The 12,979-nt window shown below is 45.6% G+C and overlaps 1 protein-coding gene across 5 annotated transcripts in view; it reads left to right on the top strand.

The window, feature by feature from the left end:
* The window catches only part of samd4a (sterile alpha motif domain containing 4A), a 57,533-nt gene extending 44,861 nt beyond the window's left edge, over positions 1 to 12,672 (top strand). For all 5 annotated transcript variants that reach the window (XM_020054201.3, XM_010892349.4, XM_010892348.4 and 2 more), the window contains 4 exons: positions 353 to 572; positions 3,013 to 3,139; positions 4,953 to 5,036; positions 7,542 to 12,672. In XM_020054201.3, coding sequence (XP_019909760.1) covers positions 353 to 572; positions 3,013 to 3,139; positions 4,953 to 5,036; positions 7,542 to 7,570 — 460 coding nt within the window. In that variant the 3' untranslated portion in view covers positions 7,571 to 12,672. The remainder of the gene's footprint in view (positions 1 to 352; positions 573 to 3,012; positions 3,140 to 4,952; positions 5,037 to 7,541) is intronic.
* The last annotated feature ends 307 nt before the right edge of the window (positions 12,673 to 12,979 follow it).

The raw sequence follows: 12,979 nt of genomic DNA, 5'->3' as shown, positions 1-12,979 counted from the left end.
CAGTACACACGTGGAGAGAGCGAGTGACACACACTAACACGCACCCTCTCCGGTTCTACAGTACCCGCCATCTGTTCTCCATCTGACCCCTGTCCGACCCCGGCCTCCCTAGCTGTTTTTCAGCCTACCTTTTTATGGCTAGCGCTCATTATCACTACCACAAACACCTGCAGTCCACCGACTCGTGTGCATTATTCTGAGGTCAATGGCTCTAACTGCAGAGCCTGTGGTCAACGTTTTCCCACGGTTTCTCTGAGTGGCCTGTCGCTTGTCCTCCGCGAAGCGGTATTCAGTCCTTTTGAATTGCGACCGTTTCTGTTGGTTCAAGCCTCTTCTCCCTCTCCCTGCCCAGCAACAGTAGCAGCCGCGGCTTCGGCCAGTCCAACTCTCTCCCCACGGCGGGCTGCGTGGGGGGTGGCAGCTTGTCGACCCGCCGGAGCCTGCGCCAGTTCCAGATGCCCTCGCGGAGCCTCCCTGGTGCGAGGCTGGGCCTGCTGGGTACCACCAGCCTCCTGGGCCCCACGCCACGCAGCGCCAGCAGTACCCCAACAGGCCTCAAGCAAGGACGGCAGGTGAGGAAAACCTCCCCTCCCTGGAAATGGAGGAAAATGTCTTCTGTTCTGTTGTTATTTTGCGGAGTGTCCTTTGAGCCAGGGACCAAGAACCAGCTTGTTCTGGACGTCCACACAACTCACACCTCCATTCCAGTTTTGGCTGTTTTGACATTAATTTGTAGTGTCTGAAGTTTGGACAAGTATTTTAAAGTTTGTGATTTTCTTTCTGTGTTTTCTTAATTTGTATTATTATTTGAAAAATTCCCAAACAATTTTGTGACGTCCAAATCTCATTCATGGCTTTGTCTCCTTACCACAACTTGGTCTCAGTAGGTTCAGGAGAGTTGTGCACATCTCTAATGAACATCTCGCCAAGTCTCACTTGTGTTCTCAGTCAGTTTACCTGGTAATATAAGGGTCAAATAAAGTCCCAATTAGTTTTGCGACAGTATTAGACAACAGGCAAGAAGAAAAAGGACACCACACTGCTGAATTCTCCCTTTAGTGCTGCTGTGAACACACCAATATACAGATGGACATAATGAAACGGGGACGAATTACAACGTGGTCCGGCGATTCTACAAATGGCCCCCGGCACAGATAAATGGAAAACCTCCAGCCACATACTTCTTTCTCAGCATCGGAGTCATCCTTCCCTGTGAAGTACCTGCTTGTGAAAACCTTGTCATACGAGCCATAAGAGGGGAGGAATGCAACAGCGGAGGCAGTAGGAGGCTGTGTCTGCGCCGCGTCCAGTCAAATCGCTGGAACTCGTAGGCTGGTCACACGCATTCCACGGGCCCTGCGTCACTAATGCACATGTGGAAGGCCTCTCCGGTGCGCGACAGTGATAACCCGGGGGCCTTCACACACGTCTGCTCTGTTCCCGTCAGGCTTTTCTCCAGGCATCTTTACAATGGGAGGAAATTCCAAACCTCCTTCACTGTCTGTGGGGCCTCTCGCCATTCTTGTTTTCTTCAGGGGATCGGGATCAAAAAAAGGTTTGGGAAGTGTGTATTAAAAGAAAAGATGGAGGGGAAAAGTAGAGCGGGTGAGTCATAGTTTGGGGGGGGGGGGGTGTGCAAGGGGAGGGGCGACAGGGAGGCGATGGGAGGGGGAGGAGTAGAGGGGAGAGAGTGAGCTAGTCAGAAGCAGTGAGAACAGTGCACAGGCATTTCCTGTTTTTCCCCTGGTACTCTGTACGGGAGGACCGAGAAAGGGGGAGAGCGAGACCGAGCGAGCAGGGAGGGCAGAGAGGGGTGGAGGGTGAGAGACAAAACTGGAGAAAGAGAGGTGGAGGGAGGGAGAGGTGGAGGATTGAGGACAGAGGAGGTTGGATAGTATAATAGGCAGGTTACAGAAAGGAATCCATGCTGTTAAAGAGTCAGGAGTTTGAGGCTAAACGGCGAGGGTGAAATAGAGGAGGGAAGAAGAAAAGGCGTATAAAACAACGAGCCTGTAGTCTCTGTAGTTCTAAGACGGACACCTTGGATGTGTCCTCCACTTATCCAGGCATTGCCAAATGTGCATGCGATGATGTTTGGGGGCAGAAAATAGGAATACATTGTGATTGATTCCATCTGTAAACCAACCGGCATACTTTTACTACAACTACAGTGTTAAGGGCCTTTCCGTTATTCTGAGGTCAACTGCATAGTGATTGCCAATATAAATGAATGCTCATGAACTTTATTAACTCATTGTGATGTACTCTAGTTTACCTAAGGCAGTGGTCTCAAACTACAATCTGGGATTTGAATTATCTGTGGTGTCACAGGAATGTTATCATTTTTCCCAGCATTGTCTGGGAGTGGTTTGATTTGTTGCGCCCATTATTTGTTCAGGTGGTCTTTTTCCAAACAGGACCAAAAAGTGGAAAGTTTCTGACCGGTAAAGTCAATATCTGATCTAACTTCTCTCTTTTTTTATTGAACATGCCTTTCACATCCTGAAAACAAGGCTGAAGGCAAAAAGGCCCTGAAACAAGCAGGAACAAAAATGACTACAGGACAGGCAGAGTATCACCAGGGGAAGATAACCCACTGTTTACATGTCTATGGGATGCAGCAATTATTGCTTGCAAAGGATATGTGTCACTACCCATGAATTTTGTTCATCATTTTTACTTTTGGCTTCCTAAAAGGGGAAGACAAGCTATGGTTTCTGATAAGGTATGATTCATCCAATGTGGATCAAAAAGAGCCTCATATTAAAGCGGACTTCAGGCTCAAATACTTAGTATCATGTTCAAATGTGTTGGAATAGGAAAAAAATACAGAATATGTCACAGATGATTTTGGGGTTCAATGTATATGAACCTGTTTTCAAGGTCTTTCAACTAAGAATACCAATTTCTGAACAGATTTTCAGCCAGGCCAGTGTGTCATCGCCGTCTTTAGAAGCCTCCTAGGTCTAGCCGTCTGTTGGCTGTCTGTGTGACTGTCGGTTGGTCCAACAGGGTCTGTGGTTCGCCAACCCTGGGGGTAGTAACAGCATGCCCAGCCGGACCCACAGCTCAGTGCAGAGGACCCGTTCCCTTCCGGTTCACACCACGCCACACACCATGGTCATGTTCCAGCAGGCTGGTAAGAGCACAGCCGTGTATTATCGCCTTGTACAAGGGCACCCTCTCTGTCTCTCTCTGTCTGTTTCCCTCTGCCTCCCTGTTGATTCATTTGACCCCCTCTCTTTCTCACCTTTCGTTTTGTCCTTTTCATTACCATTTCTCGCCATGTATTTAATACCAGATCTCTTACTTGCTTACCATCCTCCATGCTGTCCTCGGGGTTAGCCTGGCGACAGATGCTTTACACATACAGCCGTGCTGTTGCCACTCTTGATGCACTGCGTTTAGGAGGATGCCGTGTCTCAGTGAGCCTTGACCGAGGCCGGTCGGCAGCATTGGTATGCGGAGGAGACGGCCTGTGGCGGCCTCTCCCACACCGTAACCCCCGCCGCCAGTCCCGGCCGGGCTCATAGAAATGACCAGAACACACAGTCCCCAATCAAGGCAATGTTCTACTCAATGGTGGTTGTGTCTGTACTTCTATTTCTATGCTTTGGCCACAGGAAAAACTTGACATCAATGTGACAGCAGGGAGTTCCTCCTCTGGCATGTCCGGTGTCTTTTAAAGTTGTCAGTTTAAGGGAAAAACGTCTGTATGTGAGCGAGCGAGTAAGGAAGGAGGAGAGGAAGGAAGGAACGAGGGGGAGAGAAAGGAGGTGGGGAGAGGGAAGGAGGAAGATGGGGGAGAGTCAACTACAATGATCCTCTTTGTGCTGGGTGGCTCGGGCAACCTGGCACACACTCCCTTACCCTCGCTCCCCCCCCCCCCCCCCCCCCCTTCATCCCGCTCTCCCTCGGACAGCCCTGCAGAGTCAGACAGCCCATGCAGTCCGGGGCTGGAGTGGGAGCTTGGCCAGAGTCTGTAGCAGCCTGGAAGGCCTTCACTCACCCTCTCACTCCCTCCTGCACTCTTTCTCCTTGTCCGTTTTTATCTTTCGGTCTTTCTATCTCTTACATTGACACTAGACAGATTAAATGCTTGATCAAAGCGGAGGCCAAACGGGCAGGAAGAATGAGGGGGATGAAGGAAATGTGTGTGTGGCGGGGGGGGGGGGGGGGGTGTTTGGAGGAGTTCAAGATTTGGGGCCTAAAAATAGCCAGCGGACTGTTCCGTCTGTCCAGCCTGTGTGGTGACGGGGCTAACTCGGCTCTTCTCTGTAGCCACAAGGGATTTGAAATCCGCCCTGTGACGTGTTTACTCAGCTAAAGGCGCGGCCAGCAGGCACAGCTTAAGCCCAGCCGTTCGCCTCCACATCCCCTCTGTGATAACTAGCTTAAGAGCCGAGGCGTCTTCTAAGCCAGCAAGTTAGCAACTGGCCCCTCCGGTCCCACACAATCACTTCTAAAGAACGGGGTTAGTTTAGGGGTCCCCCTTGTGGCAGACCTTCGAACTTGACAAGTAGACACACCTGACAAAGGAGTGCAACTGGCTGTTGTCCTAATTGTGTGTGATGTGGGGACGGTTGGTTAATTGGCAGTGCGGGGTAATGTGATTGAGCGGGGGCACGCGCCTCAGTTGAATTGAGGTCGTTGTTACGCCAACTACCTCCCCAGCACAGGGTGATAATACACCTTCTTTTGTCTGCTGCCAAATCGAGGGCTTATGTTAGGAAAGGTTGACATATTATGTGTATTATAGGATTACAGCATTTAGATTAACTTGATTTCAGCTCCTTTTTCCGCTGGGACAGAGGATAAGACTCTGGGGTGGTTTGCAGAGGACTGTGAAGTTGTTTTCCATACCCAGGCGTTGTCACGATCACAGCATTGTTCCTGTGTTGTCTAGGTAGTCAGTGTCATGTAGGTTGTTGTGACGCTGTGTCATTCTACAGATCTCCAAGTGCCAGTGACCGAACCAGACATCAACAACCGACTGGAGTCTCTGTGCCTGAGTATGACAGAGCATGCCCTGGGAGGTAGGAGAACCACAAACATCCATAAGCCGTACACACACTGCCCAGGTACCGCTCAACCTCATTGTCAATACACACACAGACACACTTACAGTACCTAATTTAAATCCACAAATTACATAGAAATCATAGGGATTCAAATAACTGAATCATGACTACCTGCCCTCGTGGACAGTTTGTTTCGGTGCCTTGGCCCTTTTCATTTTGTCAGAAGAGATGTTGCCCACAGAGTTGCAATTTTGAAAGAGAGCTCTTTGTTCCAGTTCTGATCTAATCTCCTAACACACATGGAACCAGAACTTTATCGAGAATCTGACCATTTACACAGGACTTTAGTTTAGGGATAACCCAGTTTAGGACAAAATAAACATTGTGGGCTGTCCATGACCTCTGAACCAATGTAGTACCACCTCTACACCACCAGGCTGACACAGAGCAGTTCCTCTACACCACCAGGCTGACACAGAGCAGTTCCTCTTGTATATCGCCATGCTGTCCATGACCTCCGACACAGCAGCATTTCGCTAGTTGGGGCCACGCACTGTCAGCATGTGAGCATGGTCGAGACTACCAAATACCATAATTAGACTGAAATGAAACCCACAGCACACACAGCTTACACATACAAACCAAGAAAAGGAATGTCAACTCTGGAGTTCTCTCTACCTAGAAACTGTCAAGTCATTTAAAAAAAATGAGGCACTGGTGAGACAAGAGTTGCTAAGTCATCAGGAACATTCAGACGCCTTGTCAGAATGTTACTGTAACACAATTGAAGCTTGCAGCATATACACTAAAAGCTTGCCTGCTATAAGACCTGGGCTCACATAAAACTCAGCATGAGTTAGCTGGGCTTAACTTGACTGTTGCAATTGAACCAATAGAAAGGTCCCTGAGTTGAAGATTCCTCCTGCCTCGGCCTACAGACAGGCTAAAGCCATCGCTCCAGGTATTTGGTATTAGGTATTCTAAGTATTTCACACCGTGCTTGAGACCGGCTTTAGCTTGGGGTTGAACTCGGCCACGAATGGAGGGGGAACCGGAGTAGAAGGGAGCTGGATAAACTCAATAACCATTCCCATGTGAACTCTGAGTTTTGCTTGGAGAAAAGGCGCTGGTTTTTTTCCCCTCTTTTTCCCCGGCCTCGCCAGCAAAGAGCCAGAGACAGTGGCCCTCAGTGCTTGGCGCGGAGCTGGGGGCGGACAAGAGATGCTTTGTGTGTGTGTCTGTGTGTGTCTGTGTGTGTCTGTGTGTGTCTGTGTGTGTGTGTGTGTGTGTGTGTGTGTGTGTGTGTGTCTGTGTGTGTGTGTGTGTGTGTGTGTGTCTGTGTGTGTGGACATATACACCCAGGCCTGGAGCAGATGTGGGTAGCTGAGGAATCCCAGTCGAAGACGGGACCCTTCCCCTCTACTGTATCTTTAATTCTCGCTCTCTCATTCACTCTCCGTTGCGCTTTCAAGTATTCATTGTAAATGGATTACCATGTGCCCTTGTTTCCGAGTTCAGTAAATATTGTCCAGTACAAAGCTCAGACATACTCAAACTCAGCAATACTTTATGGCGGCCAGCTCTAAAAATGACCAGAATCTCGACAGTAAGTTGCCCAGTCCTTTCCATAATAGTGACATGCTTCCAGACCTACTAAGCAGTTTTGTGGCGCTGAAAGAATGGGATATTCAATATGGTGACTATTTCATCCAGGCTAGCAGAGGAGAAGGTTGGAGTTAGCATTGTTATAAAGTGCCTGTTGAAAATCTACACTCCATTAACATTTTCAGTTCTTGTCTGTGACTCAGACTTTCATGCATTTAAATTAGGATTTGTTCCACTTTTCACAGGTGGATATATTTATTATTGAAAAATGAAGAGATAAGTTAAAATACAAAGCCATCGCAGGTAAATCAGTACGGTCCTAAATTATCTCACGGGTAATAGCACATTCAAAATCACATACCAGGTTAATATGCCTCCATCTGTTAAATTGTAGTACCACACAGGATTTCAGCATTAATTCAACAGTTGGTGTGTCCTTGTGGAAACTGAATTGCAAAGCAAATTCTTAACCATTATTTACACAACATTTTAATTTCCAATGGCATGTACCGAGAAACAAGCTAAGAGGAGGCTTATGAGTTCTCTGCAACTTGACCAGCCCCTTAAAATAAACTGGAACCCTATTCCCTTAGTGGACAACATTTTGGACCATTGCCCATAGAGCTCTCGTCAATAGTGCATTATAATCCTAGTGGTTTGAGTCCTGAATGTTGATTGTCTGAAAGCTGTGATATACATATTGTACACCCAACAGTTAAATATCACAAGAAATTACTTTGTTACTCTTTGGGACAGAACCAAGGGATAAACTGTTAGCACTCTGTTTGTCCAGCCAGACCAGATGCAAAAAAAAACAACACATTATTTAACACCACATCTGTATTTTTCCAGTTGTGTTCGTCTATTCTTCCTATCTGATGGTTTGTCCTGTGCCCCTACCCTCTATGTGTCCAGATGGAGTCGACCGCACATCCACCATCTGAGAGGAGGACTTTAAAGGAGAGCCCCGGAGGTAGAGCTGGTCCCAGGAGGCTCGCCGCGCAACTCAGTCTTTCCCTCTCCACCACCACCTCCACCCACACACACACCACCCTGCCCACCAGGGGCCACTACAGCCAATGGGAGAGGTCAACTAGAGGTGAGGGGCGGAGCCACGCCATGACGAGCCAATCCTCGTTATTAAAACGGCTGATAAGCGGCTAACATAGCAGCACATCGGCACGTTGCCATCACAACAATAACACGGCTAGCCCCCAGAACAACTCAGACGTACCTGGGCTTTACTGACGGACAACAATGGCAGTAAAGATTCCTTCAACACAGTGTTGCTCCCAGCAGACCTACCCACAAGAGTGCCTGAAGACTGCCCTCTGCTGGGCTGGAGGAGGTATAGCAACACTGGGATCAGCATCAACCAACAACCGATTGGCAAACCCTGGGGGCGGTTGACAAGGGGAGTATGCATTATGGGTACTGTAGTACTATGCTACAGTGTTTAAGACTGTAGCGTCTTCTGTAGAGCCAGCCCCCGCAGTCCCAATTACTGACCAGTAAAACCGTTCCCACAGCAGTCCGAATTTCTACCGGTCATAGCTTTTATGACATGTCACTGAGCCAAAAGACAAGACAAAAAAAAACAGACAAACTGGGACACATTGAGAGAAACCTTAGCTTTGCTTCCACAGTTTGGTCAGGTTTTAGGGAGGACGATTTTCAAATGGCTATAATCTGTATAGGTGGAAGGGGGAGCATTTATACACGTATGTATTGTTTACATAAGCCTCTACTATCAAGGGTACCCGAACATTTGTACATTTCAGGTATGACTTCATCACTTTTATTTGACTTTCTATTTTGGGTGGGGGGGGGTTGCTTTTATGGACTTAGGTCTCATAGTCGCTATCATGAAACTTTATAACAGACTTATTTCATTGTTTGCTTTTTTTTTTTTCTTTTGATCACCAGTGTGAAAATGAAACACTAATAACGGAAGGGGGTGGCAGAAATGTGCAGAAGGAAAAGGAGAGGTAAAACAAAAGGAGGGAAGTGTAGAGAGAGGACGGTCTGTGTCAAGTGATTTGGAAGGAGAAGAGGATGTTAGTAGTGACTGATTCATGTCAGAGGCAGGGACTTTGATTTGAAACACTGCAAAAGGAAATGCTATGGTGTGGAGTTCTGGTGAATTGATGTTATGGACAGGCCAAGGGTGTCTTGCTTTTACATCATCTTTGCAAAAAACTGTTCATCTTTGTAACTTTCAGACTAATGCATTGAAAGCGCTGTTTATTGACTGGATGTAGACAAAGGTCCTGAAGCAGGTGCACAGTGTTTTGTAATCTAGCCTCTAATGCTAGTCGTTGTCGGTGAGGAACATTTTCGGTTGGTCTGGTTTTTAAACAGAATGATTTAGGATTAAGTGTGTGCTTGCAGTCCAGGGTTTTTGCTAAAGCGTTGCGTGTTCTATGCTATCTATACCCATCTGTCTACGACACAGGAGACGGTCAAAGTACTGATCCGAGGAGAAATGGGAGGACACTAACCAATGACAAACGCAGAGGACTGGAGAATCAAAACATCACGCTAGTGCATTTGAACCAGGAGGCTGCTAAGTTTTCCTTTCACTCAAGCAGCATGGCAATGTCAGTCCATGAAGGGTTTAAAGTGAGCTTTACTCCCCGAGATTGTTAACTTTTTAGTACTTGCCTCCACCTGGTGGTCAAAAGCAGTTAGATACAGCCAGGCACTTAGATCTGTTGATTTGAATTGGAACTAGGTGTTTTGTACTTTTAGTTACTTTAATTTTCTTTGTCTTAATATGTGTCCTTGGTTCAGTTTTGTCTGCATGACAAACTATAATGTTAGGTTGTTGTTAAAATAAGCTCTTTAAAGCTGAGCTGGAACAGCTTGGCTGCGTTGTTACTAGCCACTGCATCACTGTCAGTAGTTGGTTTTATGCATGAAAGGTCATGCTGATGTTTTGAGCCTGACTGGGCATCCTGGTTGGTGTTTCCCAAGTTTGAATATGTTTAGAGTGATGGAAAAAAAGGTGTTTCGTAAGGTTTATTGCGATCATTTTTCTTTGCTTCCTTTTAGTTTGTTTTTCATTCTTAAGTGTTTTGCTTTTTCATGCTCTGCCCTCAGTGCCATGATTTTCGCTACAGATTATCCATCAGTAACAATGCCAAGTAGAAATGCCAAGTATGTGCAATAGGTTTGCGACAGAGGGGAGAATGAGAGGTTCAGAAGAGACTTACTACAGAGGCAAACTCCAGTAGAAAGACAAAGCCAGCTTCGTGCCAAACACCCAGCCCACCCCACCCCCCAAAAAAAGCCCACTCCCCAAGTGTGCATTGAACTGAAGCTCTCAGACTGAACCATCTTGTCAAAAGGTGTGGATGACCCCTGTCAACCATTTTATGATCAAAATGTCACTGATGCCTGAAAGCGATCTTACAGAGCCGGCCAAACATCACTGCTTCAGGAAGTGGGCTCAGTAAACACACAGCCTTAACCAGGACAGGGACAGGAAAATTACATAAAGCATGGACTGGCTTGGACCCTTTAGTGGCATGGCTTGGGAAATCTTACGTGGCAACATAGTATGTATTGTCACACTGATGCTGCAATACATGGTAGGCAGCCACTTGTCACTGCCATATGAATCTATACTATTAGCAGATTGAAATAATTATTTATTATTCTTTTTTTCTATTACTGTTGCAGAGGTGATTATTGTATACATTTAGATGTATTATTTAAAGTACCATATGTATTAACTTGCTATGTATGGCTGGTGACCATAAGTACATCTCAAATATTAACATAGTTATTTTTGTTTTGTTATTTGTTTTGAATGACAGTATAATCACAAATGTTTTGTATTTGATAGTGGAGGAAAGAGACATCTATTGGGGTGTTGTTGGTATGTGAATTATTTTTGATGCTTTAGAAACGCTTGTATCTTCCTGGTTGGCCAATAGGCTGAAGGTGGCTCTTTCTAAAGCTAAGAAGGAGTTGGTTACCCCCTAAATACTCTTTCAGTCACAAAGTTCACTTCTTGATTGAGCCACCAGCAAAACAAACTGGATACGGGGCGACGGCCCTTTGAAACATTGCCAAATAGAACAGGCGACAGTAAACCTCAGAAGCTGGAGGTCCAGTGGCCCAGCCCTAAGGGAATGGTCAGCCAATGCCGAGCCGACTGCCAGCGCGTGGCTAGCGATGGCATCGCGATGGACGTGGCAACAACTGTAGGTCAGAGGATAGAGAATGAGTGGGACGTACATACACTAACCACTGCCAATTAGGTTGTGCGCTTATACTGTGTGTGTCTCAGAGCAATGGAGCAGAAGTGGTAAACAGAATGGCAGTAAAACAGTAGTGAATGTGGTCATTATTACTGCAGCTCCGGGAGAAGTAGCCGGACCAGGAGTGGATCGGACTTTGACTCCTCCGGAAGCTGCTCACCTCGTGTGTCACAAAAAAAGGGTTCATTTTTTTGATTTCCAAAGTGCATCAAAACTAGAGGGCTCTCCCCGCTCTCTGAAAGAGAGAGATCCACAGACACACTACAGTATTAACTGTTAGATGAAAACCTCAATATTCCAAATATATTATTATTTAATGTAGTGTAAATGAAGATTTGCGCAGTTTCAGTTTATTTTTAATTTTTTACTCAATTTGTAAGACTCTGCACATAGTCAGATATCGCATCATTATTCGATGGCGAGACATTCTTTTTTTTTTTTGTAAATTCGAGAAAGCATCCATACTGTAACAAAACGTCTACCGCTTTACTGTGCTATTTGTTTGTTTTTGTTATCAGAGCCGATGTCCTGTATTGACTGCAGGCTTACATATATATTTGAAGAAGAAAAAGAATATCCTATGTTTAAGAAAAAAAACTTGAAAAGGCAAAAAAACCATAAAAATTAAGAGGGGGTAAAAAAGAAGAAAAAAGTAATTTATATTTTAGAAATGCATGCATGAGGCTGGGAAGTCATATTTAGAATAACAAATGGCAGTGCCTTTTTTGTACTCGAGACATTTACCCAAAATGTAAATGATTTTATATGGATTGTAATAATATTACTCAAAGCAACCCAGTTAGAGCTGTGTTGTCAAAATGGTGGCATCCTCCGAACTGCCTACGAGTTCCTCTAGGGGAATTCAAAACTGTTCTTTCTGGTGCCTCGTTGCAGACAAAACAACATGGAACACTTCTTCTAGCTGGCCTTGTGTTGTCAGTGTATTTTTTGTTGTTTTTCTGTAGGTACTTTTCAATGCTGATATGAAGTTATGAATTATACCTGTATGTTCAACAAACAGATGTAAATGTTTTTTTTGTGTGTGTGAGCATGTATGAGAGGGAGTGTGTGTGCATCTTGCAACCTTGTAAAATGTATTGTAAAATGTACCAGAAATGCTGCGACTTGGCATGACCTGATCAAACAAAAAACTATAGGCTGTTGCTTTTCGTCCTTTTGTTTAGTAATCAGAGGATGACTGAATGTGTGGCGTTATGCAGTGCAAATGGGATTGTGTAGTCACTGTGCCTGCCGCTTAGCAACACATTAGGGCCGACGGTCAGTTCAGAGAACCATGGTCCACTTTATAGATCGAGTCTCTCTGAAGAGCCATTTAGAACTGGGCCAGTATGTACAAACAAACCATACAAGAGTCTAAGTAATATTGCTGATCCAGGATCTGTTTTGCCTTACAGATCCTAATTAATACAATTATACAAGATACCTTTTAAATTCAGGCCCTGACACCCAGCCAAAAGCCTGTCTCAGGTTCTGTGTTCCTGTAGCTACTTGCATTGGGCAAGGGTTTGGGTTTGGCTTGTAAGAGTCGGATGGTCATCTGTTCTAAATGGATCTTTCGAAGAGTTCCTCTCTAAATGTATTTTCATTTGTCGGTTTTGGGAGTGGTTGCTATGGATTCCGAATGGGAGAGCTACAAGTGAGTGAAAGATACGTAATGAGTTGATTGAATGTTCTGTGTTGTAGTGTCTGTTCAAATGCTTGACGTCTTTGTGATAACCACAGACAAAAAAGGTATTAAAGAATAACTTGTAAAATTGTCTGGAGGTAGTTCATGTTAGCAACAGTTTGTACTTCAATCGTGTTTTGGATTCTGGGAGACGCACCATAGCGGGAAAATGTGACTGGCTGCTCCTCCAAAAGATCACACTAGTCAGAGAAGCTGAACCACATTCACTAGACCTGCTGCCGGGTATGCGGGGCCCAATAATTGGGCCCAACAAGGGGGACAGCGTTGTTTCACAAAAGCAGTTAAAAAAAGCTGAGTCATTCTCAAGAAATCCCTGCAACCCCATTTCCGAACCCCATAGAAATTACACAATGTTCAGAAGGTTGTTTAAAATCAAT

Source organism: Esox lucius, chromosome 15 (assembly GCF_011004845.1).
Source record: "Esox lucius isolate fEsoLuc1 chromosome 15, fEsoLuc1.pri, whole genome shotgun sequence".
Taxonomy (NCBI): domain Eukaryota; kingdom Metazoa; phylum Chordata; class Actinopteri; order Esociformes; family Esocidae; genus Esox; species Esox lucius.
Note: the sequence above shows the minus strand (reverse complement) of the source record. Positions and strands in the feature narration are given on the sequence as shown.